This window comes from Zingiber officinale, chromosome 8A (genome assembly GCF_018446385.1).
Source record: "Zingiber officinale cultivar Zhangliang chromosome 8A, Zo_v1.1, whole genome shotgun sequence".
NCBI classification, from domain to species: Eukaryota; Viridiplantae; Streptophyta; class Magnoliopsida; order Zingiberales; family Zingiberaceae; genus Zingiber; species Zingiber officinale.
The window spans coordinates 7510884-7538775 of record NC_056000.1 but is presented as its reverse complement, the minus strand read 5'-3'; the positions used below and the strand labels follow the sequence as shown (position 1 = coordinate 7538775).

The 27892-nt window shown below is 39.7% G+C and overlaps 2 protein-coding genes across 5 annotated transcripts; both read right to left on the bottom strand.

Annotated features, from left to right (window-relative positions):
- Positions 1-280: 280 nt before the first annotated feature.
- Positions 281-19296, bottom strand: LOC122012198 (protein WVD2-like 1). Of its 3 annotated transcripts, none has more exons than XM_042568659.1 (7): positions 19074-19296; positions 16001-19007; positions 3418-3506; positions 3237-3330; positions 3083-3154; positions 1964-2074; positions 281-843 (listed from the first exon to the last, which is right to left on the bottom strand). In XM_042568659.1, exons 2-7 carry the CDS (start codon positions 16415-16417, stop codon positions 508-510), a joined length of 1119 nt encoding a protein of 372 aa, XP_042424593.1. In that variant the 5' UTR covers positions 16418-19007; positions 19074-19296; the 3' UTR covers positions 281-507. The 3 variants fall into 3 exon arrangements, with proteins under 3 accessions (XP_042424593.1, XP_042424592.1, XP_042424591.1); XM_042568658.1 differs by having other exon boundaries at positions 16001-16420; XM_042568657.1 differs by having other exon boundaries at positions 16001-16423; positions 19074-19295.
- A 743-nt stretch (positions 19297-20039) lies between these two features.
- Positions 20040-27605, bottom strand: LOC122012196 (E3 ubiquitin protein ligase DRIP2-like). 2 transcript variants are annotated; one of them, XM_042568655.1, is made up of 7 exons: positions 27115-27605; positions 26021-26120; positions 22530-22845; positions 21973-22403; positions 21827-21877; positions 21097-21169; positions 20040-20446 (listed from the first exon to the last, which is right to left on the bottom strand). In XM_042568655.1, exons 1-7 carry the CDS (start codon positions 27269-27271, stop codon positions 20264-20266), a joined length of 1311 nt encoding a protein of 436 aa, XP_042424589.1. In that variant the 5' UTR covers positions 27272-27605; the 3' UTR covers positions 20040-20263. The 2 variants fall into 2 exon arrangements, with proteins under 2 accessions (XP_042424589.1, XP_042424590.1); XM_042568656.1 differs by having other exon boundaries at positions 20281-20446; positions 21165-21169.
- Positions 27606-27892: the final 287 nt, after the last annotated feature.

The window sequence follows — 27892 nt, the reverse complement described above, 5'->3', positions numbered from 1 at the left end:
GGTTATATTTTCGATAGCAATTGGAGAGCTTTCAGTCTGTACCAAAATAAGCATGCAATTGTAAATTGTGCTTAATTTACAGCATCTTTGCTTTGTGTGCCAACAGAAGCACGCTGTGATGAAAGACGATGACAAAAAGGAGTGAGAGCGAGATGTGAGGAAAATTTAGATATAAGAAAAAATCTCACCACCATTTTAAATAGAATGGGAAAGGAAGAGAGAGAAAAAGAATATTTTTTAATAATAAAATCGAGTTGACAATGTCATATATGCACATTGCTCACAGTCGTACACGATACATCATCCAGCATATAGGAATAAATGTTGAACATACAGATTGCCCATTTAATATTAACCAAATTCAGCCTCGTAAAATGAAACATGCTCGATGTCACTAAGAGCGGCCAACTCAAGCAGTTTGCACAAATACAAAATTTATGCATATAACTCAAATCCACTAACACATTTTTGAACAAATTATTACGAAAGCCCAAAAGTTCATACGCATCAGGCCTGCACAATGGTTCCATTTATATCTGGAGGAGCTGCTTCATCGGCACGTGGCTTTGAGTCTTTGATGGGAACCTTAACTACTACCCTTTCAGCATGAGGCTTAGACTTCTCTTTATTGGATTTAGCCCCTTCACCGCCTTTAGTTACATTTCGGTTATTGGGACTGTTTCGTAACGTGTTTGTAGCATCCTTCGAAGTACCCAAGCTATGACGCTGAAGCCGACCGCAGACTTTTCTGGAACCATCTTCGTCAGTCAGCTTAGTTGCACTTGCATCACCACAGCTCTTCCTTCGACCGAGTTTGGGTGATTTAGCTCTAGTTGGTGGTACCTTTTTATGGAAATTTGTTATTCACAAAACTAGTTTCATTAACTAAAAAAATCAAAACATGATGCCCAAATAAGTAAAGGAAAAATCTTTACAATGTCAGCCATTAGCCTAACAGTCAACGTGTAACCTGATGGTTATAGAAAAACTAAAATTTTTGGTATGTGTGAGCAAGATGATATGCAAGATACTTGGCGTTTGGAAGGAAACCTGAATTTCACATGATACTGGTAAATCTGCGCCAAGAATTATTACAGAATCAGAATTACATTGAGAAATAGTCTCGGCATAAAGGAGGTTAGTAATAGACCCTACGCCTGTATGCATAAAAGTGACAAACAACAGCAATATCTTCCTGTAGGAAATCCCATGTGATTGAAACTGGAACGAACCTCACATGTTTCACTTCATTAGGGAATAACAAATACGCAACTTAATTCTACTTATTATGTGAGAAGTATATACTATAAATAAGCGATAACATCATGGTAACGATGGCTATGTTTGTTAAGGTTTCCACTATAGAACAGACGAACAGTATAATCCCAAACTATTGCGAGACTGTATAGAAATACCTTAAATGTTTCCAAATTAAGCATGCTTAGTATCAAGAGTTCTAGACTCTGAGCCCCCACGGTGCTATTGGTTCATGCAAAGGTGTTGATGCCACTAGGCTTGAATTCCCAACGGGTGCAGAATGTCCTGCTGGCCGCTAGTTGCCTCAACTTCTCCTTGCATGCATTGCTATTGCTAAGCAAAGTCCCTCGTGATTTATCTCCTTTCGAGACAGTAAGGGGCTACCTTGGCAGGGCCGTCGAGGTAACGGTTTCATCTTTTGCTGCTAAATAGTTATAGACTCTGAACTTAACTCTATTGTACCAGCACCCACTATCGATGTTAGAACATTTTAAACTGACCCAATCAGTGTGGACTCTACTAGATTTCGTTTCCAGGAAAACCTTGTCCCTAGAAAAATCGGTATGTCATAACCATTTGGGATCTGTTACATGGTTCTTATCCTGATGTTAAGCTCTATACAAAGTGTCATTCCGAAGGGATGAAATCGAGCAAGGTAAGAAATAGCTACCTTTAGTGAATCTAGTAAAAGCCACAGCCAAATTACCTTCTTTAATTCAATCTTCGGTGGAGGCCCATCATGGTAGAAGCTAGGCATTGGGTTTGCTTTGAAAGTCATATTCTTCCTTAGTTGCTTGAGTGCTGCCTCTTGTTCTTCCTGAAAATATACAAGAAGTCGAGGTCACCAAATAAATGACACTAGCTGGAACATGTTTGCTCAGAAGCATGAGGAATATTACGAAGGAAATATAACATTACTTTTCTTCCAAGTAAAAAAAAAAATACTCTATCTTTAATAAACAGTGTGGGATTAATAACTAAGAAAAGTTAAAAGTATCCTTTACAGAGATACTCTTATAAACTAGAAGTGGTTATATTTTGAGGAAATTTAAAGAAAGATTCACATAATTCATTCATCCCCTAAATAGCTATCTCAAGATAACTTAAAATATTCTTTTTACCCAAATTTTAGAATATGTATACTGCATTATAGGCAAATAAGATAAACTGTAATCTATAAGCCATTGTTTAGGAATGAAGAGCATTATGAAAAACATCTTATACTACAATAGGTAGGCTTCCACAAGAATAACAATCAAGTGTCCAATGCATTACAATGATGAATTTTACAAACTCATTTAAATATGCCTCGTGATGAAAATATATTCAAAACCAATTAGTTTCCATTCATCCCTTAAATAGCTATCTCATAACTTAAAATATTCTTTTTACACAAATTTTACAATATGTATACTGTATTATAGGCAAATAAGATAAACTGTAATATAGAAGCCACTGTTAAGGAATAAAGAGCATTGTGAAAAACATCTTATAATACAATAGGTAGGCTTCCACAAGAATAACAATCAAGTGTCCAATGCATTACAATGATGAATTTTACAAACTCATTTAAATATGCCTCATGATGAAAATATATTCAAAACCAATTAGTTCACAAATTATAGATTCCTATAAAATTGACAAAAAATTTTGCTACATAATTGCAAAGACAAAGTCTTATAAGCTAAAGTTTACACTCTGAGCAATTATTTCAAAGAAAGAGAAGATTCATGTCCTACCCAGATACTTCAAACTTTAAACATGTTAGAAACAAGGCTTAATTTCTTTGCACTATTCCTCAAAAATTAAATGGAAGAAGACATACCCTGGTCCTAGCTTCATATTCCAGCTTCTCTGCTTCCAGAGCCTGGTGTTTCTCTTCTAATTTCGTGTAGAACTAGAAATAGGAAGAAAATTAATACAAAACTCTCCTTAACACCAGACATTATAACAAATTCCAGCAAAGCAAAATAAGGTACCTCCTTACGCCTCTCTGCGCGTTCACTGCATTTGAATGTAGGGGCAATTGCCACAGTAATCTGTGTTCTCAAATTTTTTGGAGACTGTGTGGTACTATGGATAGTTCAGGAGAAACAATACCATATTGTACAAGAAAGGCAAAAAAATGCCAAGAAGATAAATAAACATGAACATGGATACGAAGAAGTTATTGAACAGGAATCCTCTTCTTCTAGTTGCATGGTGTTATCAGGATGCAGTGGTTCCTTGGATGAGAGCATTAAGTGCCTCTGCAAGCACATTACAGAGGTAACTTAATAAGCAAATATGTGATTGAATTCCTTTATATTCCAATCAGAAAAAAAAAAAAAAACACAACAGGTTTGTACACTACTTTAAAAAGGTTCAACCTTCAGAACATTCATTATGTTGTGCAAGATAGATTATGAAAATGTTCCAAGTCTTTTTTTGTCAAATATAACAGAAAACAGAAATAAAGAATGGTTTGGAAAGGAAATTAAGTTATTGCAAGAAATTCAACCTACAATATCCAAATTGACATAAAAAGGATAAATATGGCCAAATGTAGAATAAAATCACATTTGAATAATAAATAGGACAAGCATACTGATCGCATGCATACAAATTAACATACATACAATGGGTGAATAGTAAATCTCTGAAAATAAAATAATTTTTTTAGGAATCTAGACTATATTATTCAGCAAGAATGAAGATATTGATCAAAAAATATAGAATAAAGAATCGGTGATTAACAAGGAGATAAGATTATGGAGTCTCATTGTCACGTGTCTTGTCCCTTAAGCTAGACAAAAAAGCAACCTTCAATTCAGCAAAAATTTGATGTACTCCAGTTATGATATGGATAAATCCAAAAATGAACGAGAGAATCTATAGTTGGAAAAGTTGAGTATATTAGAATTGAACGAGTTAAGTTGTAGAGGGAAAAGAAGAAAACCTACTTTAATAAAATTAAATTTGGTTTAAGATATATAAATATTACTAGAGAGATATTCAAATTAATGGTAGGACAAAATCAAAGTAGCTAACTCCAATTAGTTGGGACTCATGACTTGTTAGTTGCCTCTTGTGTTTTATGAAATTGTGAAAAAGCCACAAGCCTATCCGCTTAAGTTAAGTACTTAAATATAAGTCCACAATGGGATATTGTCCCCTTTGGATCTAAAACCTCATGATTTTATTTTTGGGCTCTACCCAAAAGACCTCATACCATAGAGAAATCTTTCCCTTATAAATCCATGATCCTTTTCATATGTTTTTCAATATGAAATTTTGTTTGCAACCATTGCAACCCAATAATTTCCCCTCAAACAAAGGACCGCCCCTCAAGCCTAGCCGCTTGATGCCATTTGATCCTTTGACCCACCGGGATTTTTCTGCCCCTCCGTCCAACCGACCTACTAAGACTTCCTTATCCTTGATCCACCCGACCTACTAGGACTTCTTTGCCTAGCTGCAAATACGACTTCTGCCTAGTGTTTGGTCATCTTGATCCAAACATAGGAGTCTCCACTTTCTTCGTTAGAAGTCAATATTCCACCCATATAACTCGATTGGACCATGACTCTTGTGCACAGTCGGTGGTTAATTCTTCTAGCAGTTCGGGCTCAGATATAAATTGTTGGATCGAAAATGCTAGAGGAGGATTGAATAACGCTCATGGCTTAACGACTCTTTGGTATAAAATGACTCTTTTTGACTAATTAAGTTGGACTTAATCAATTTTGGATCTCTAAAGATCAAATCCATTACCTCGATAAGCCTTATTGGGACTATGATCTAGGAGAAGCAAATAGAAAGATCATCTTTATTGTTAGATAGATTTTCTTATTTTCTTGATTGCTTGATTTACTGCTTTCCTTATTTGTGCACAGATTAGGATGATTAGATAAAGACTTAGGCTTGATCGACATTTAACTAGTTAGACCAAGATTTTTCAGAAAGAAAGTTAAACATTCAATTTCCATAAAAGACCTTGTCTAGAAGTGGTCGCTGCTCCGATAACCAAAAAACCTAGTGCCCCGGCACAGCCTGGAAGTAGATTATCGAAATGAATATTTAACTTACTAACTGTCAAATCTAAGTCTAATTCAAATGTAAATCAATCATTAGATTTCAAATTAAATTGAAAATAAAAGCATCTCATAAAAACTTTTAAGATTCCTTGATTGGAAACCTAGAAATGGATAAGATGTTAGGATTAATCAATCTAGACCAACTAACTTTCACAACTAATTAATCAACCTACTTAACCTAACTTTCACAAACTAATCAATCAACTTACTTAACCTAACTCCAATTGAATCAAATTCAAATAAATTGATCAAATTCAAACCAATCAAATTTAAATCAATTAAATTAAATTCAAGTCAATTGAATCAAATTCAAATAAATTGGTCAAATACAAACTAAATCAAATTCAAATCAACTTTAATATAATTCAAACTTAAAATTTTTTAAAACTTAATATTTTTCAAAATTCAAACAAAATTATTTTCTAAAAATTCAAACTTAATATTTTTCAAAATTCAAACTTAAAATCAACTTAAAAGTTAAGATTAATTTAACTCCATCTCATACAAAACTCATAAGCTTAACATGTTTGATAACATAGAATGTGTGAGATAGAAAATCAGAAAATTCAATCTACTCAAAATTGTTGATACAGAAAGTATGAAAACAATTACAACTTACTTGAGTTTAGTACACTAGAAGGCAATTAGGAATGTGCAAGGTAACATAAGTTGGTTTATAACTTCCTTATCTTTAAGTCTTTAATTTCTAAATTCATTTTCAAAATTTCTATTTTAAAATTAATATGTTTTAAACTTTAAACCCTATCTTTCTAAAATCAATATTTTCAAAATTGAGATATGACCTTAAACTAGGTTATCCCCCTAGAAAAAATTATCATATAGATTCAACCTAAAGGTTAGATATTTTATTAAGGCTAATAGATGAAATATATTTAAATATTATTTTCAAAATTAATCATTTTGTTTTACACATGCCTGGACTCTAGGGTTTTACTCACGCGTTACCTAATTTTTCAAACTTTTTAAAAACAAAACAATGACTTAAGTCCTTTTGTATTCAAAATATTTGCTCAAAAATAAGTACTTAAAAGATTTTTTAAAAAAAACTAAGGCATTAATTGTGGGAGAGTTTCTTATATATTTTTTAAATTATTTTTGATATATGTAAAGGGGGAGAAAGAGAAAGTTAAGTTTCAAATTAAGCTTTTTCAAAATCAAATACTTTTTCAAAATTTCAAAAGCTAAGTTTTGCAAAAACTAAGTATTTTCAAAGCTAAAGTTTTAAAAAAAGTTTTTGAGTTAAAGAGTTATTTTTCATGAGGAACTTAAGTTTAAAATATTTAGGAAAACCTTGAAAAGTGTACTTAGAAATTGTAAACTTTGATAAAGAAACTGAAAAATCTCACTTGTTTATGTTTTCAGTTATTCTCAATTTATTATACTTTACTTAACTTTGAATTGTATTGTCATAATCAAAAAGGGAAAATTGCTGGTGCTGGAAGCCCCAGATGATAGAACCTAAGTTTTGATAATGACAAAGATTTTAAAGTTAAGGTTTGTTGTTGTTCTAACAAGTTTGACTAACTATGTACGAAAGTCCTAAGTGATTTTAGACAAGGTAAAAGTCCTAATTGAGACTAGGCAAAGAAGTCCTAGTGGACACTAGGCAAATGGAAAGTCCTAGTTGCGGCTAGGCAAGGAAGTCCTGTTCCATGGCACTGCGCGAAGTCTTTGCAGGTCGAAAACGTCGGGCAAAAATCCTAGGATCAAAGACACTAGGTGAAAGTCTTGGGGGTCGCGAACATCAGGAGGCAAGCCGAGGTTCGAATGTTCAGCGAAAAGTCTTGAAGTGTCGGATGCTGAGCAAAAGTCCAAATAGTCTGGAGGACCGATTTGGCATCAGGTACACTCTCCTGAGAGTAAGTGAAGATGTATTCTTCGTAGAGAAAACAGTAGACGTCGATTCAACCTAGGATTTCTAAGAAGTCCGAAAGTCAAAATTAGTCCAGACTGTCAAATATTTTATATCCATATCATGTCTATTTTTTTCTAACTCTGTGATACAGAATAATAAAGTTGAAAGCTGGTTGAAAAAAGGTGGACCAAGGTGGTCTAGGCACTCGGACACGGTTCGAGCGCCCGAGAAGGAACCAAGCGGGTGACTAACAAGTGTTGAGGTGGCACACGCAGATTCGCCAGCCTTCGTCGCAGTCCAGGGGCTCAAAATCGGATAAATTTTTAGAGATAAACTTTTGCCAAAGTGCAGCCACATCGACATAGTCCAGGCACCCGGGGACCAGTCGAGGTGCCCAAATAGAGCTATAAAAGAAGGGTTCGACAAGCACCTCAAAGACATTAATTCCAACGACTTTCTCTTTTGTGCGCTACTCCGAAAACTTTATCCAACTCTGGGCGCCTGGACTTGTCCGGGCGCCTAGACTACGATGTAGGCAGGCCAATCTGGGTGTGCCACCTTAGTGCCTGTTAGTTGCTTGCTCGGTTTCTTCCCGGGCACCTAGGCCGCCCTTTTCCAACCAGCTTTCAGCTTCATTATTCTGCATCACAAAGTTAAAAAAGAACATACATAATATAGAAATAAAGACTGTCCGGTTCTGACTTTCGGATTTTCTAGAAACCCTAGGTCAAACTGACACATATTGTTCCCTCTACGGGAAACGCGTCATTACCTACTTCTCTCAGGAGAGTATACCAAACCGATCCTCCAGACCGTTTGAACTTTTGCTCAGTATCCGAGACTTTAGGACTTTTCGTTGGACGTCCGAACCCAGACTTATCTAGCCTTCCGCCTAGTGTCCGTAACCCCAGGATTTTCACTTAGTATCTGATCTTGTCTAAAGCCTGCGAGGTGGTGCGCTCGCCTCGGTGAACAGTGATTTCTGATGAAGACGAATTCCTGAAGATCCGGCAGAGCTCCTCAACGATCCTACGCACAGTGAGAAGAGCCAATAAAGCATTAGTGACCTAGGCCCGAGGTGGGGATCCCTAGCTAAGCCCTCCGATGCTCAAGTCAGTTCCTCTCTTGAAAGTGGAAGGAGAAGAAGAAATACAGTACCTCAAGTACTTGGAAACAAAGTTTTGGATGCTAGAACTTGCTTACCTTGCTAACGGAGAGAATCCTCCTTTTTATACTACCTCATATAACCTCCGTAGTCATGAGGTGGTCCCAGTTTATTAAAAGATGAAGTCATTCTCTAGACTTCGTGTAATAATCCTTTAAGGAATCTTGTTTTACCCCTGTACTTTTTTTTGTCGTTTGTGACTTGTATTCATGATAAAGTATGCATAAAAACACGTCACTACAACTGAAGAACCTTCTAGAAGATATTTCCCGCCAAATTCGCCAGGCTATCATACTTATGTACTTCTGTTAAACATGTCTCGACCGGTCGTTCAAGCCGCTCGTGTGTGTATATATATATATAATACATTCTGTTAAACATGTCTCAATCGGTCATTCAAGCCGATCGTATATATATTGAGAATACCCTCTGTTAAGCATGTTTCGACCAAGAATATACTATAAGCTTTATAAGGCTAAATACCTTTACGCTCGGTCAGGCTTTGTCCGGCCGTGCGTATGTAAGCACATTGGTGCTTGTTCGACCTTCACTTGGCCGGTAATATACTAAAAATTGTATAAGGCTAAATACCTCTATGCTCGGCCGGGCTTTGCCTGGTCGAGCTCGTGTATGCACATTGGTGCTCGCTCGGCCGGTAATATACTAAAAGATTCTATAAGGTTGAATACCTTTATGCTCGGCCGGGCTTTGATAGGTCGAGCGCGTGTAAGCACATTGGTGCTCGCTTGACCTTCATTCGATCGGTAATATACTAAAAGTTATATAAGGCCAAACACCTTTATGCTCGACAGGGCTTTGTCCGATCGAGCCTGTGTAAGCACATTGGTGCTCGCTCGGCCTTCACTTGGCCAGTAATATACTAAAAGTTTTAATAAGGCTAAATACCTTTACGCTCGGTCGGACTTTGTCAAACTGAGCACATGTAAGCACATTGGTGCTCGCCCGACCTTCACTCGGCTGGTAATATACTAAAAGCTTCTATAAGGCTAAATACCTTTACGCTCGATCGGGCTTTGCTTAACCAAGCGCCTACAAAAAGCCTTTTATTTGGTCGTTCATTATCCTATTAATCATACATTCACCCAGCTATACACTTCTCCTATCTTTCTCGACCATAACCTCTACTTCATTTGCCAGACCGATCCATCATTACCAATATCACTAGCCTCCCTTCAAGTCTAGTCGAAGGTGTATGTTTGCTCAACTCATATAACTTATTATTTTATGTTTTCTTTTTTATTCTCTTTTAACCATATTTTGAGAATCGCGCGGTTTTTCAAAATTGTTTCGTTGGTAATTGGTCCTTCAACGGAAAGAGAATGTTAGAGGCTTTAACATGCTTCTTTATCAATGTCCTATCACATTCTTATTAGCAAATCAACGCTTCTCCTATCACGAGCCGTTTCAATTTAACAGCAATCCTTATGCTGCCCTAAAACCCTAACCTAGCCGTTCCTACTTCAAAAAATTTAGGATTTTAGGGTGGCATAAGGATCGCTGTTAAATTGAAACAGCTTGTGATAGGAAAAGCGTTGATTTGCTAATAAGAATGTGATAGGATATTGATAAAGAAGCATGTTAAAGGTTACTTCAAGAAATAAGAAAAAATGTTACGTGACACTCACCCATAAAGAGACATTTATGATAGACAGAACAGACCAAATCATATGCTGAGATGTCATATCTTCGAGCGCCTCTAACATTCTCTTTCCGTTGAAGGACCAATTACCAACGAAACAATTTTGAAAAACCGCGCGACTCTCAAAATATGGTTAAAAGAGAAGAAAAAATAAAACATAAAATAATGAATTATACGAGTAGAGCAAACAAACAAAATTAAAACTCATGTCTAGTCAGTCGGTTATACCTCCTTCGACTAGACTTGAAGGGGAGGCTAGTGATATGGGTTATGATGGATCGGCCTGACAAATGAAGTAGAGGTCATGGTCGAGAAAGATAGGAGTGGTGTATAGCTGGGTGAATGTATGTGATCCGGCGGTAAGAATGGGGGACCCACAGATGGGGTCCTGTCCGAGCGGAGCCAGAGATTACCCAGCCAAAGGTTTGGGTTTCCGACGCCAAAGCAGAAGAACCGGAGCCGAGTGGCCGAGCGGATGTGTCCACTCGGCCGAGGACAGAATGGCCGAGCGGAGGTGTCCACTCGGCCGGAATCGTGGCAAGGGAACAGTGGTTAGCCGAGCGGCCTATTCGCTCGGCTCGGGATATGATATGTCAGCAAAGGCATGATGATTAGACTGTACGCAAGATGGCACTATTAAAGGCCCCACCTTCACGTCACGGAAAGGTTGATACAGTAGCAGTATGGTCTTATGGATGCCCTTCTGACAGGCCCACACCTAGGCATGGTCGAAAGCAGGTGATCGCTTCGATTGGTGTGCCCAGGCTCCTTCGAGAGGTCTATATAAGGCCTCCATTTCTTCAACCGGAGGTACACAAGTCTACATTTTCTCAGCCGCTTTCTTATTCCCTCGCCTGACTTGAGCGTCGGAGGGCCATCGCCGGGACACCGCCCCCCCTGGCTCGGTTTTGTTGCAGGTTCGCCGGAGCACTCGAGGATCCAGCAGGGAGCGCCACATCCCCAGCGTCCATTGACCCTGGTTCGGACAGGATCAAATTGGCGCCGTCTGTGGGAACGCGCCTGTATCCGAGCGGAAAAGATGGACGAAGCTGGACGACCTCACCGTGACGCTCTCCCAGGAGAAACTCGACGCTCTAATTGAGGCAAGAGCAGCTAAGCTCGTGGAGCAACAGAAACAGAAGGCTCAAGCTGAGCGGATATCTGAGCGGCCCAGGAGGAACGACCGGAGAAGCATTAGAAATGGGGGCAAAATAAGGGTCCGACCAGCACTCAAGTGGGAGTAACTCCTGCCCCGATATCGGTCCGACGAGGGAGCCATGATGCGTTTCGACAAGTATATATATTCTTCATCACTCCACGAGTATTCGGGAGTCGAGAAATTGGGTCAGAACCCTCGCTGGTCGGCAGGTCAGTTCTTCAGTTATCCTCTTTCCGTTGTAAGATTTATTATAGAGCCCCGAGCTCGATGGGAAGACCCCGTGCCGCTCGGCCGGGAGTGTATAAACCGAGCCAAGAGCTCGATGGGAAGACCCCGTGCCGCTCGGCCGGGAGAGTATAAACCGAGCCAAGAGCTCGATGGGAAGCCCGTGCCGTTCGGACGGAGGTATATTAGCCGAGCCAAAGGCTCGAGGATCGAAGGCCCCGTACCGTTCGGACGGAGGTATATTAGCCGAGCCAAAGGCTCGAGGATCGAAGGCCCCGTACCGTTCGGACGGAGGTATATTAGCCGAGCCAAAGGCTCGAGGATCGAAGGCCCCGTACCGTTCGGCCGGAGGTAAATTATCCGAGCCAAATGCTCGAGTGTCGAAGGCCCCGTACTATTCGGACGGAGGTATATTAGCCGAGCCAAAGGCTCGAGGATCGAAGGCCCCGGACCGTTCGGCCGGAGGTAAATTATCCGAGCCAAACGCTCGAGTATCGAAGGCCCCGGACCGTTCGGACGGAGGTAAATTATCCGAGCCAAACGCTCGAGTGTCGAAGGCCCTGTACCGTTCGGACGGAGGTATATTAGCCGAGCCAAAGGCTCGAGGATCGATGGCCCCGAGCCGTTCGGCCGGAGGTAAATTATTCGAGCAAAATGCTCAAGGACGAAGGCCCCGAGCTGCTCAGCCGGAGGTATATTGTACGAGCCAAAGGCTCAATTCCGAAGACCTTTTGCCGTTCGGCCAGGTAAACGTTGTCCAAATTAGGCTTAAAAGCCCGACGAGCTCCGTCGTTAAAAATCGAGAGTCGCGCCGACCGGCTATAAATAACCGCGCCGACGAGCTCCGTCGTTAAAGATCGAGAGCCGCGCCGACCGGCTATAAATATCCGCGCCGACGAGCTCCGTCGTTAAAGATCGAGAGCCGCGCCGACCGGCTATAAATATCCGCGCCGACGAGCTCCGTCGTTAAAGATCGAGAGCCGCGCCGACCGGCTATAAATATCCGCGCCGACGAGCTCCGACGTTAAAGATCGAGAGACGAGCCGGCGTCTATAAATCCCCGAGCGGAAGACCGACGAGCTCCGTCGTTAAAGATCGAGAGACGAGCCGGCATCTATAAATCCCCGAGCGGAAGACCGACGAGCTCCGTCGTTAAAGATCGAGAGCCGCGCCGACCGGCTATAAATATCCGCGCCGACGAGCTCCGTCGTTAAAAATCGAGAGACGAGCCGGCGTCTATAAATCCCCGAGCGGAAGACCGACGAGCTCCGTCGTTAAAGATCGAGAGCCGCGCCGACCGGCTATAAATATCCGCGCCGTCGAGCTCCGACGTTAAAGATCGAGAGCCACGCCGACCGGCTATAAATATCCGCGCCTTCGAGCTCCGACGTTAAAAATCGAGAGACGAGCCGGCGTCTATAAATCCCCGAGCGGAAGACCGACGAGCTCCGTCGTTAAAGATCGAGAGCCGCGCCGACCGGCTATAAATATCCGCGCCGTCGAGCTCCGACGTTAAAAATCGAGAGACGAGCCGGCGTCTATAAATCCCCGAGCGGAAGACCGACGAGCTCCGTCGTTAAAGATCGAGAGCCGTTATCCGCGCTGACGAGCTCATCATCTAGCCGTTCATTTCAAAACAAAGGGCGTCCCATCGTACGGAGCGTCACCGCCACTAGAGACAAGCCACGTGGCGCTCTGTCACCAAGCGCAATTAATGCGCCCATACCGCGCATACTTCGGCTTAATGAAAAAGACTTGCGCGATTTTCAAGAGGATTTAGACAAGCAAACATCCACGTTGGGCGCCAAGGCATACAAAGCGAAGAGCCGAGCGGATAAATTTGGCATGAGGGCCGAACGGCTCAAGGGATATCAGCAGCAGCGATAAGGCGACGACCGCCCGCTCGGACACACAGTCCAGTCAGTCGGACTCACTGCCTCCTTCGACTAGACTTGAAGGGGAGGCAAGTGATCCGGCAGTAAGAAGGATGGGGTCCCGTCCGAGCGGAGCCAGAGATTACCCAGCCAAAGGTTTGAGTTTCCGACGCCAAAGCAGAAGAATCGGAGCCGAGTGGCCGAGCGGAGGTGCCCGCTCGGCCGAGGACAGAATGGCCGAGCGGAGGTGTCTGCTCGGCCGGAATTGTGGCGAGGGAACAGTGGTTAGCCGAGCGGCCTATTCGCTCGGCTCGGGATATGATATGTCAGCAAAGGCATGATGATTAGACTGTACGCAAGATGACACTATTAAAGGCCCCACCATCACGTCACGGAAAGGTTGATACAGTAGCAGTATGGTCTTATGGATGACCTTCTGACAGGCCCACACCTAGGCATGGTCGAAAGCAGGTGATCGCTTCGATTGGTGTGCCCAGGCTCCTTCGAGAGGTCTATATAAGACCTCCATTTCTTCAACCGGAGGTACACAAGTCTACATTTTCTCAGCCACCCCCCCCCGGCTCGGTTTTGTTGCAGGTTCGCCGGAGCACTCGAGGATCCAGTAGGGAGCGCCACATCCCTAGCGTCCATTGACCCTGGTTCGGACAGGATCAGTATGATTAATAAGATAATGAACGACCAAATAAAAGGCTTTTTGTAGGCGCTCGGTTAAACAAAGTCCGACCGAGTGTAAAGGTATTTAGCCTTATAGAAGCTTTTAGCATATTACCGGTCGAGTGAAGGTCAAACGAACACCAATGTGCTTACATGTGCTCGGCTTGACAAAGTTCGACCAAGTGTAAAGGTATTTAGCCTTATAGAAACTTTAGTATATTACCGACCGAGTGAAGGTCAAACGAACACCAATGTGCTTACATGTGCTCGGCTTGACAAAGTCCGGTCGAGCGTAAAGGTATTTAGCCTTATAGAAGCTTTTAGCATATTACCGGGCGAGTGGAGACCGAGCGATAACCAATGTGCTTACACGCGCTCGATCGGACAAAGTCCGGCCGAGCATAAAGGTAGTTGACCTTATACAACTTTTAGTATATTACCGGCCGAGTGAAGACCGAGCGAGCATTAATGTACTTACATGCGCTCGGCCAGACAAAGCCCAACCGATTGTAAAGGTATTTATCTTCATAAAGTTTTTAGTATATTACCGACAGAGTGAAGGCCGAGCGAGCACTAAAATGATTACACGCGCTCGGTCTGACAAAGCTCGGCCGAACGTAAAGGTATTTAGCCTTATAGAAGCTTTTAGTATATTACCGGCTGAGTGAAGGCCGAGCAAGCACTAATGTGCTTACACGCACTCGGCCTGACAAAGTTCGGCCGAGCGTAAAGGTATTTAGCCTTATAGAAGCTTTTAGTATATTACCGACCGAGTGAGGCCGAGCGAGCACCAATGTGCTTACACGAGCTCGACCGGACAAACCCCGACAGAGCAAAGAGATATTTAGCCTTATACAACTTTTAGTATATTACCGGCCGAGTGAAGGTCGAACGAGCACCAATGTGCTTACATGCGCTCGGTCGGACAAAGCCCGACCGAGTGTAAAAGTATTTAGCCTTATAAAGCTTATAGTATATTCTTGGTTGAAACATGCTTAACAGAGAGTATTCTCAATAGAAGATATATACGAGCGGCTTGAACGACCGCTCGAGACATGTTTAACAGAAGTACATAAGTATGACAGTCTGGCGAATTTGACAGGAAATATCTTCTAGAATCTTCTTCAGTTGTAGTGGCGTGTTCTTATGCATACTTTATCATGAATACAAATCACAAACGACAAAAAAAAGTACAGGGGTAAAAAAAGATTCCTTAAAGGATTATTACACGAAGTCTAGAGAATGACTTCATCTTCTAACAAACTCTAACAAACCGGGGACCATCTCATGACTACGGAAGTTATATGAGGTAGTATAAAAAGGGGGATTCTCTCCGTTGGCAAGGTAAGCAAGTTCTAACATCCAAAACTTTGTTTCCAAGTACTTGAGTTACTGTATTTCTTCTTCTTCTTCTTCTTCCACCTTCAAGAGAGGAATTGACTTGAGCGTCGAAGGGCCTAACCAGGGATCCCCACCCCGGTCTTAGGTCACTAACGCTTTGTTGGCTCGTTTCACTGTGCGTAGGATTGTTGAGGAGCTCTTTCGGATCTTCAGGAGTTTGTCTTCATCAAAAATCATCGTTCACCGGGCCTGCGCACCACCTCGCAGGCTTCAAACAGGATCTGTGTCCTTGACCGTAGGATTTTTGTTCGATGTCCTCGACCTGCCAAGACTTCGCTTAGTGCCATAGACCAAGACTTCCTTGCCTAGGCAACTAGGACTTTCCACCTGCTTAATGTCTACTAAGACTTCTTTGCATAGTCTCAACTAAGACTTTCACCTTACCTAAGATTACTTAGGACTTTTCTGCATACTTAATCAAACTTATTACAATAACAATAAACTTTAACTTTGAACCTTTTATCATTATCAAAACTTAGGTCCGATCATCTGGTGTTTCCTGCACCAACATATTGGACTAACATAGTTTTCAGTGGATGATTGTCCAAGCTGAACTTTTGGAATGCCATGATTGGGAAGGATATAGTAGCAGTCAAAGAAGGATCAGACATAAAGAGCAATTTGTAACAGACCTGATCCTTCTTTTGGATGTTTGGTGACAGTGCATTCACATTAGGATGTTTATCTCCATTAGCAGCCACTCCAGCAACAAAAACATGGTTTTCACATGAAGTAGGCTTTTCATTTGCACTAGGAACTGTCTGAGGAACATTGTGGTTTGGTTGAACAGCTGCATTAGCAGAATCTGATTCTGCTGTCTTTTGATTGAATGAGTTCTGTTCATCATATTTCCTTTCTGGAGTGTCCTGATCAAAACTTAAATTTCCATTACGAGTAGAGTTTGCACCATCTCGATTATCAGTGGCATGGCCTGACACAGCAACTATGGGAGGTTTATGACTAATCTGATCACTTTTTCCGTTGGGCACATGAGTGGTGACAAAATCTCTTTCTTGATTGGTTGAGGTTCCTGTAACTTCCTTGCCCATTGACTGCTGAAAGGAATAAAGATACAATAACAAACAAACTAGAAGCAAAATTATTTTGACATCAGCGCAGAAAGGGAAACCAATAAAGTATCAAAAACAAAAACATTGACAATAGCCAAACATATGTCAAGTATTTAACATAATATGAAAGCAGTTATAATGTTATGGCATAAAATGAATTGGTAATGAGACAAATGTATAAATAAGATTACATGTATCAAATGGCAAAAAAAACATCCACTGGAGAGATATCTGTGTTAATCAAGTGACACATTTTTCTTCTCGTGTCTAATAATAAAATCAATAAGAAATTGAAAAGATGAAAATGACAGGAACAGATTGGCCAGATCAAAGGTAGACAAGTACAGTGATTTCATTTTCCTCATTATTGATATCTTAAAAACAGATAATATCACTTCAATCAAGTTGAATCCAGTTAGGCACTTGTTAAAGGAAAAACAATCTGTAAATTAGCAGTTTTTCATTCAGCTCAATGATAATAACTGGAACATCACTTCTAATGTTGCCTTTTCATATAGCATCAATTTCATACTAAAATTCAGGAAAACATAAAAGCAAGCCCTTCATAAATAGTAGTTGAAAAGGAAAACAACAAATAGAGAAGTTTTTGCTTCACTGATTCTGCAAAACAACCGAGTCCCAAGAGTTTCTAGTGTACACTAAAACATGATTATTTTTTTTTGTTAATACGAACTAGCAGTGCTATCAAAATAAGATTGCAATTTTAGTCAAGATCTTCATCACAACTCACAAGCTGGAATTTAAAGGTAAAGTAGAAAGAGTGGAAATTAAAACTAATCATCTGCATTGTCAATACTACAGAATATCAAAACTAGTTTTCATTAAAAGGAAAGGTTACAGAATTGGCATTATGCAAGAAGCAACTAATTAACAAACTAGGAAGATAACTGAGGAGATAAATTAAGATGTCCGAAGTGACATATTTAGTACAATTAAAACTAAGGTAGAGAACAATTGGTATGGAGGTTCAAGATCATTTCGATCCTTGCTAGAAATTTCCCTTTATGTGATGCACTAGCTTGCTCACACGTACAGAGAAATCTACTCCCCACCAGCATAATAAAGAACCTGCAAGGTATCAGTGCATGACAACAGCCACACCCTATTCAGAAACACATTCTGGACCATCCAACAAAAAAGCTACAGTCAGTTTTATATAAATAGGACACCTTAATAATTCCATTTACTTTCATCTCTCTGTTAATTTGCTAATTGTCACAGTTTTTCAACGAGTCCATGCAAGGGAAGATAAATAAAGCATCTGAGACATGACAATTCAACAATGTGTCAAGAGACATCCAATCAAGTCATGGTTTCTTGAAAGAAATTTTCATTTTCTAAATCATAGAACCATAACAATTAAACCAGAAAAGCAAATAAGATGTCCTGTGAGTATTATTTGAATTTTTTTTCCAGAGTTTTGCCAACTTTAGAAATTTGTTATTCATTTAATTCTAAATTTATTTATTTATTTTAAAATGAACACACATTGGTAATTTGAAATTAGTTTTAATTCGTCGATAATAACATTTACTAGGAACTGAAGTTCCACTACTGATTTTAGTCGTTATTGTGAACCATGGATCACCAAGGCTAGGACAACTTGCCAGATTTGTTTTGCCAGGTCAAAAGACTAGATGCATAACTGATTAGTTGCATTTATCCTTGAGCCTTTAGTGCATACTTGGATTGGATGTGCTTGGCTACATAGTGCTGTTTTCTGCCATTGCTTTCTATATTTCAATGCTCGAGAGTGTTAGGGACTGCAAATAAGGTTTTTGGATATTGGTCACGGAAGAACTGAACCACTCGTGTCTTAGGTCTAGACTCTAGGGTGCTGACACAAAAAATTGCCTCTGAATTTCATATTTCTCATTTTCTCAATTTTTTTTCATGTTTTAGCATATTTAATTGTCTTAAACAATATATTTCTCAAATTACTCTATGTTGATTCGCTTGATCCCTTTATCAGATAGAACTACATGCAAAATCGACTCCATCATGATTATCTATATTCTCATTCAAAGCTAATCATTTTTTAAAAGAAAGGCACAAAACATTACCCTACATACCAATCAGTATTGCCCTATAACAATAGGTATTGTACTAAAAGAATCCCCCAACAAGAATCATACATTACAAGTCAACAGGAAAGTGGAACAAAGCCAGAACATAACTTTACTCCACTTGGACAATGTGGAAGAGAATGTATCAGAATAAAACAGCTTGACAGCAGAAACCAAGGTCCACCAACATCAACAAATGGTAAATTTCTCTCACTTTTACCCTAACCCAGTAAACCTTCCTACCACTAAAAGCAGAAAACAATGCCCACCAACTTCATCAAGTGACAATCATTTTAGGAGGGCCTCAACTTTTATACTAAACCCTTCCCATCCAACTCATAGGAAGGGAAAGCTTGACATGGAGACGAAAAACATCATAAATCATGAGCAAAAACACCAGATCTCAACCATCGCCCTTAGATCCGACTATAACACTTCGAACCCACTTCGACCTCACCTCATCGCCCACGCATTCCATTACACTGACAAACCGAAACAGATTAAGAACTGAATCATCCAAACTAAGGCAATCACCAAAGATTACTTACAGATGACTTCCCAGACACCGATTCGAGAGATCTGGAGCTCGCACCGAGTCGATTTGCCTCGCCCAGTCGCCCTCCTCCGCCTCCTCGCCGCAGAGAGCAGTAAGTACCCCCTGTTACCCCAACTCTATCGCAGCTTCGACGTTGACGCCGGCAGCTAACGGCGGTTCCGGAAATTCTGCCCGCTGCCCAGTGCCCACATGCTCCTCGTGCGTTCTTTTATTGGCGGACGTAAGCTTACCGATTCACCTTGCGGTGATGTGATCCCGATCTAACGGACTTTTATGTCGGGGTTGACGGACTTACTAAACAACGGTTATAGAGATGAGTACGGACAATTAAGTGTACTAGACTACTAGCCAATGTTTCGTTAATTTTTTCATAAAGCTATTAAATTTATAAAAAAAATAACAAAAATTAGCTAAATATTTTTTTTAAAAAAACTCTGAAATCAGACATAAAAAAAATTATTAATATTTTTTAAAAAAATTACCTTTAAAATATGCTATATAGGTATATATCACTTTTTGAAAAAGGATAATAACGTGACTTGATGGATTAAAACGTGCGACCAAGTGGATTATAGACTAAATTGTGTGGTTCCAAATAGCCATGGGATCCTATTCATGGACACTAAATGATAAAGATGCATTATCAACTTATGAGTTTTCCATTTCTTATAGAAAAAGATATTGTTTGTTTGTGGAGTAGATGAATTTGCAGGAATAAATTTATTTTACAAGAAAGATAGTGTCTGAAAATTTTAATTATTTCCTTTAAGAAAAATAGTATTTGTACCACTCATTATTTCATCATAATTTGAGCTGGAGTTGCTTGGATGAACAGATAGAGAACAAGGAAAAGAAATGTGAATGGATGATTATTGCTTCTCCTGCAATATTGTTAAGTCCTTTCCTCTCCTTCCAAGTAAATTTCACATTAAAGGAGAAAAATTCATTATAAAATCTAATAATTTACAGAAACTAGCTCTAATTCAGGGAGAAACACATTTATACCACCATTATATCACTAAGAATACATTATCATTAGTTGAATCAGCATTAGGCCTGGTAACACACTCTACAATTAAGTGAAGAGGACGATAAATTAAACAACAGGAAATTCATGGAAATGAGCACTGTCAGCATGAGCCGTGAAGAGGGTTTGAGCTAAGGTCGGTGTTGTCAACACATTTATTGAATTGGCACTCCAACTTGGCGTGGCCGATAACCCAACATCACTATGAAGTCTTTCGCTGAGGTACCGATAACTGCTGGAAGCCTTTGTGATGGTGGTGTTCCTTTCAGCCACTGCACTACCACATTGTTCAGGGACATTGTGGGCATCATTGGTTCATTTCGGCATGTTATTTCGATCTGCAGATGCTTAGAGTGTTACAAAAATGGAGTAGTTAGCTGTAAAAAGCTCAGAGAAGGTAATATGATGAGTTAGAAAGAGAGCCTAAACTATGGCATATTCCCTCATTCAAACTAAGTTGAGAACATGATCTCTAGTGTGACCGATTTAAGGTCCTTAATTATATTTTCCTCTACTATAGACATGCAAACATTGAACTAATAATTAAACTAGATAAACAAACAATTCCTACATGTCATATTTTGGGTTATTATTATGGGAAGAGAATGACGAGAAGCAATTGTTAAGATTTAGGCTAGAAAGTTGACTTTTGAACGTCTATACTAAATTCCACCATGACCGAATAGAGTTAAGCTCACAATCCATGGTTTTTAATGTTGTGCTAGTGGTTGTATTGTCTTTGTTGGGGGATATTTAGTGTATTTGAACAGAAAACCATTTATGGTTATCTTCATGACATATTGAAGCACAAATCACAGTGCAAATGTGCAATGCTTTCCTTTTTTGAGTTACTACATAGGTAAAATTAGTTTAGTATTTTGCAAATGTCTCCATGCAAGTGAGACTTCAAATTTTGTTTTTGATGCAGTCATATATTAGTATACAACCCTGCTCGGTAAGAAGTACTATTGGTCTAGGGAATACTCACCTCATCTTCACTGAAAAGATTAAGCTTATTGACAAGGTACTTCTGAATGTAAGAAACAGGTACATTACCATCCCTGGGATCAGAAAAAGAACAGTCAAATGGCTAATGCTAGATATTGGTGGGGAAAATCAAATATCTAGCGATAATGAATTGAGACATCATTTATAAAAACATTAGGAAAATGACAAGAATTATTCTTTGTAGATCTTCCTTGTAAGTTGAATTGAATTCAAGACTCCATTAAGATAACAGCGAACAAATCAACAAACAAAAATGGAAAGCAACAAAGTGATGTTGGCATTAGGCCAGCAAACAATGAGTCAATTGAAATTTAGAGCAACTTAAATGCTTTCTTTGTCTTCAAAGTTCTTGTTGGAGATTCACTTTCTTACTGAATATAGAACAAGAATTTATACTTCATCAGCAGTGACCACTTACCAGTCATGTTTCCATAAGAAGTTTAAGTCGAAGAGGAAGTACAACATGAACAGTTCGTAAGTGTGGTTTTTTCATCATTCCATAACCAAATACAACTTGATTGTTTGTGTTTGTCATAAGTTTATCTCAATTGTTTGTTTGCCACGACTTAAAGCTATTCTATGCAAGAAAACATACAGAACAACACTTGTAGGCATTATTTTTTAAAGTGATTCCAAAGGAAAGATGAAGAAACAATGACAAGTTATAATTTTTCAAAAGTATTAATGCATAATAAGAAAAGTAAACTCACTTTATCCGCAAATAATTAGTTGATATCTGGGGAAATGAGGAACCTCCAGCCCTGAAACCATTGTGCATGAGATAAGTAAAGAACAACTTGGAAAAAGTATGCAATAGATAAAAACAAAAAAACATCCAGTTTTGAATCTCCTTAACTGGTCAAAAGAGGCCACTAGGGAAAACCACAATGGAGTTATTCTCTTGTCACTTTGAGCATCAGAAACCTCATGTACTGTTTGAGTTGAGTTATGGTTTCTCCTTTTCTGGTTAACTGACTTCAGCCTTCTGGATTTTATTGTCATACAAGCCATTTCAGCATTGTCATTCTTCTCATCCTGAGATTTAGACTTATGAGGATGCTCCATAACCTTGGTTTCGTTAGTATTTATTTCACCATCAGCAACCTTGTTTTGCTCTGCCTTAATGAAAGAATTCTGTAGACCAGACCTAAAAGATTTTGTTCTGTTTGCAGCTTCAACTAAGCAATTTAAAGGTTTCCAGAGCTCTGCCTTATCCTGTGTGGCAGTTACATCACTCCCTGTATCTTTATTAGCATCACTGTTGGAATTGTCAGAAGGCAAAGCAGCCTGAAATAGGTTTTAAGAAATAAACATAGGTTCACTGTCAAAAACGCAGAAATACAAATAAAATTCACTTGCAGCTTTAGCATCTAAGCTAAGTTGCAAAATAAAACAAACTATCATTTATGTCACCTGTCTTCTGTTTAGGGCCTGCTTGGTTGAGTTTCCATTCCAACTTGATTTTTTTGCAAACTTATCCGTAGTGTCATCCTCATTTTTATAGGATTCACTACCATGAAATGTGGGCCTGTTGCCAACTGGTCTTTTTCGCCTTCCTAATGGACCTATCTGTATAGTAATTCTCGGAGTGTTCACCACCAATGAAGAAAGAGAAATTTCTTTTCTTCTAGCAGGCAATGTGATGGAAGGGGCACTATCAAAAGCTCCATGTTTTGGTTTCTTTAGAGGAAAAATCTTCACTCTCAAATCTTGCAGATTATGATCAGCCCTGCAAGGGATATAGTGTTTCAGACAAGCATTAACTCATGCATAACAGTACAGCCTGTGAGTTTGAGAAATTAACTAAATTTGTTTGTATGGGTTGATTTTATTCTTGAATATCAACTCAAGTTTGGAGCACAAGTATTAATCTCTTGTCCCTTTTTATAGAGAATATTTATATATTATTTGCATTAGTGTTGTTCTTTATAAAATGATCTGATTAATATCTGATCTGCATTCCTTGGATAGAAGCTTTTTGCATTTCCAGCATATGTAATATTACAAATGTCCTGTGACAAAGGATGCCAGAGCACTTGTATATAAGTTCATAAGTTTAGAACCACCATAGTGATTTTGCATATAACTTGAAAAGAAACCTAAGTTTGGTGATCAAGCCCGAGGGTTCTCATCAATTATCCCCCACAAAATAGAAGGGGAAAAAAATCCTCTTTGCGGTCTCATATATAAGCTGATTAAAAATGAGCAATAAAGATAGATAATCATACCTGATGGTTCTAAATAACTGTGCATAGAAAGACAAAAATATATCATTTAATTCATATACTATCCTAATTAATGATTGGAGTCTTTGGACTTTAAGAAGGCTAAAAGGTTTTTCAAGCAATTTATATGTATTTTCACTCACACTCACTCCGTTTGGTCACAAACTGCTCTGCAGTGCTCAGAATTATGTGGGTGACTGGGTTGATAATCCCTTGTTAACTTAACTGAGCAGTGTTTCGTTAAACTTATAAGGCTACCTATTTGCTAGGAACATTCAATAAGAACTCCACACTGATCAATAAAGATGTTCCATGTGATACAAGGCTTTTGCGGGAAAGTTTATGAGAATACATTAGGCTGATTATGATGGAAACTTCTGTAATATACAAGAAAATAGTGATAAAATTCAAGTATTAAATGAGACCGTATTATACTTCCAACTGTTTAGACTTTAGACTTTAAAAGAGAATAGAGGCTAATCTGTTCTGAAATTAAGTTTCCATATAAAACCAGTATCTCTTACTGAATATCAACCAAAATAAAGATCTCATAGGTTCACGTATGCAACTTGTTTATGGAAAATCCAACTTCCCACCTATTGACCTGCATCAATCCAACATTTACATGTAACTAGGTTGATTTCATTTGTATAAATCTGTTGGACCCCGTGGTAGTTTTGATGTGATCAACCAAGTTAAGCTAGGTCCTGTTATATTTTGATCTTTGTGTCTAAGTGTGCAGGAGCTTAGGAACACAGAAAGTCGAGCGGAAGACACAGCCAGCGAGAAGGATGACACGGGAAGGTAGCCGACGGGCTCGGCGCATCTGAGGGACGAAGTGCTGCAGAAGAGTACACCGATGGACGAGAAGGACGTGCGCGACGTTTGAGGGACGAGAAGCCGGAGCGGAAGCCTGTTCGAGGAGAAGGCAGGAAAATGGGTCTGGGTGTGCCCTATTCCGAAAGGCAACGATCACCAAGGCAATCGGAGTAGCAGAAGAGCGAAAGGAGGCTGGAAATACTGTTGGAGGCGCCTTCAAAGGGAATTGAAGACACCTCCGAGGCGCCTCCTCGCCTCACTGTGGAAGGCACCTTCGATGGCTGGAGGGTGCCTTCGATGAACCGTACAAAGGCACCTTCCAGCCTTATGGAAGGGGCCTTCGACCAGGCTAATTTTACCATTGTCAAGCGATAAAGCTTTATCATTTGGCGCCTCACTGGAGGCACCTTCCAGCCTGTTGGAGGCGCCTTCCACCCACGGATAGAGTTTCCCAGGAGCTATAAAAAGACCCCTGGGGCTAGGAAATAGACTAGAACTTCCAACCAACTCTTGTTTTAATTTCTTAGCAACTTTCTAAGCTTTCAACGAGTGTAAGAGGCTTCTCCGCCTTCGTTAAAGGAGATTTTCTTTTAGTGCTTTCATTAGTCTTGGATTAATAACCATATATGTTGTAATCAAGTAAATCTTGTGCCTCGTCTTTTAAGTTGTTATTTTCATTTATTATTATAGCTGTTTTTAATTAGAGTTGAAAGAACGGGAAAGATGTTTGTTTTATTTTGACAGATAATTCACCCCCCTCTTGTCGGCCCCATTGTGCCAACAAAATCTACATGTGTCTTAGATGAACTAAAAGGATGTGAATCATAAATTATATTCCCCAAAGTAGACAATCTATGTTGCTGGCATTGATGAGTTCTCTAGTTGATAGGAAACTGGTAATTATCAGTAAGGTATTTCCTAGGAAACCATTGGCATGCGCTGCAGCACAATAGTCTATTTATACTGCGATAATGCTTTTCCCAAAAAAGCATTAGCTTTCCTCAAAATCCCCATAGTCCAAAGGCTCCAAACTCGTATATGCATGAGTTAAACATAATAAATCCAAGAAATCCCAGCACAACTCTCTCAGGAACTGTTTGGAGAAGTTAAACTGTGTTGCTCTTGCCTTGAACAAGGAATACTGACATCCAATGTGGTGTGGTGACACCCTGTAGCAAAGACAAAAAAAGTCCCAAAAACATCAAATCTGATGATGATTACTAATCTTTGACATTCTGACCAAATACAAAGGGAGAAGGAGCATCCTCAAGGTTTTTTTCCATGTATTCTGAAGAATTCTTTCCATTAATCTTTTCTTCATGCTTACTCTTATATTCTAAATCTTGGGCTCATCAATATTGTTACTTCGAGAAAGCTCCTCTGATGTCAAATCTGGCTTCATTACTAAAGGAACACAAAGCACACTGTGCTATTTTTTCAGGCCTGAAAACTCAAACTACATACCAATTAACTTTCTTACATTTAAGCATATTAAGGATATAAATATATAAATTGTTTTTCCCCTAAAGTTTGAGCTTTTGAGATACATGATTAGCCAATGAAATTTAACATGGCATAGAGCAAAAGGTCGATGGTCTGAATCCCTCTTGTCAAAAAATGTTCTCTCATTCTAGCATTATCCACATATATCGAGGTAAAAGTAGTATCCTAGAAAGGTTGAAGATATACTTTGAAAAAACACAAGAGTATGCACTCTATTTCATAACACTAGTAGCTAAGTATATAGATTCTAGGATAAAAAACAGTGGCAAACTAATAATTCAATGGAATCAAATTAGGAGCCATGATGAGAAATCCATACAATATAAAGTATGAAATCTTAAGGAAAACAAAAATTACCTAAGTTTTTCTACAGGGAGAAAACCAAGATGAATATTGCATACGGGGCAGCAATCTGTTTCTTCTTCATCAAGTTTCTCAAATATGCACTTTCTGCAAACTGGTAAAGTAGAATTTATTAATTTACGTATAAATCAACTTAAGGTTCAGACTTAAATTTTTTAGGAGAACTTTACCAAAGATGCATGTCCAGATGAATGACCAATGATAAAAGCATTAACATATGAAAGTAACTAGAGATCTGATCAAGTAAATGATTACTCACATATATTACGTATACATTCACATAATAAGACGATACTAACCAAAGGATCAGACTATAATAGCCTTCAGAGTTGAATGATCAACAGAAAGGAGAATGGAACTTATATGCATATAAGTGAAACCTATGCCACCTTGATCGAGAAAAAACCAATGTAAACAAACTAATGTAAATCAAAGTATAAATGATCCTTGACAACCTCTCTTCGACTTAGCACGTTACAAGAAAAAAAAATCAAAACCAAAGATTTATTTTCCAGAAAGTGAAGTTATAAAACCTTTCTATAACGTATATGCAACTATAAGAATGCAGAGATGAACTCTGTCATTCCGTTGCATGCCTTGACGTGGCTTGCTTGGTTCATACAGTACAATTTCGAACGGAGAAAATAACCGATTGAAATTAATGTGGAACGAAAACACAATGTATCTCATACAAAAAACAGTACTCTCTACCTGGCCATAGAAGCAGAGACACAAAAACACTACATATACGAGCAGGATCATGACACCAATGCATACGACCATGATCACTCGTGCCCAAGGGGAATCAATTAGGAAGCTTAGTTGATGCCAAACATCAAATATTTTGAGTCGTTCGTTGTTCCTAATTGATCTTGGAAACTAGAAAGCAAGCAATTTTTTACCGCAAGGAGCATCGTAACCCTGAGAGATGCATATACGTAAAATAAAGACCGGAGAACCCCAACGCCACAAGCCATCCCCGTAAGCACAAACCAAAACCATCGATCAGAACCATGAAACATCCGAAATACGAAAGACCAAAATAAGAGGAAGAAGCGAAAGGGAGAGAAGGGCGCGATGGTGCTCACACGTATGAAGACACTCGGAGATGGTGGTAGCGTCCCGGATGAGCTTATTGCAGATGGGGCACGTCATGCACGCTGAAAGAAGCTTCCTCTTCACCTCGACCACCTGGGCCGGCCCTGCCGCCGACACCTCATCCTCCTCCGTCCCCGAGCTCGCCATCTCCGCGTCTGCTTCCAGTCGAAGGCCTCCAGTCACTCCGCCACGCTCATACCGTTCATGCGAGCTACCCTCCGACAAGAACGTCGTCGCGCGTAGCTCCTAAAGCTCAAGGTGTGGCATTGATGGACGAATCACGTGTATGAACGCGGGGCGGCGGGGATCCGACGAGAAAAAACGAACAAGATCGGATCTTGATGGGAAACAAGGAAGCGGAGGAGCCAAGGAGCGGCCTCGAGGTGAGATTTGGTGGGGGGAGAGGCGGGGTCGAAAGGGCGGAGAGAGATCGGACGAGAACGAGGACGAGGAGAAGAACGCGAAGAGAGAACAGAAGCGATGAAGGGGGAGAATGTGATTGTGTATATATGAAAGGTTGTATATAAGAGAGAAGGTTTCCTATTGGTGCGTACCTTAGAGGAACCCGTTCGTCGCTCTCAGAAGATGGACAGTGGGTCCCATTGCCAAACAGCAATAACAAGACTGGTAAAGTTCGGTCAGCTACGAAATGGTGAATGGACGAATATCTGTTGGCGAAAATAACGTGTTTTGGAGGATTGTTCAGATAACGCTAACGTGCTGGGGGAATTTTTCGCTGATTTTTTTCTGAATTTTAGTATTGTTCTG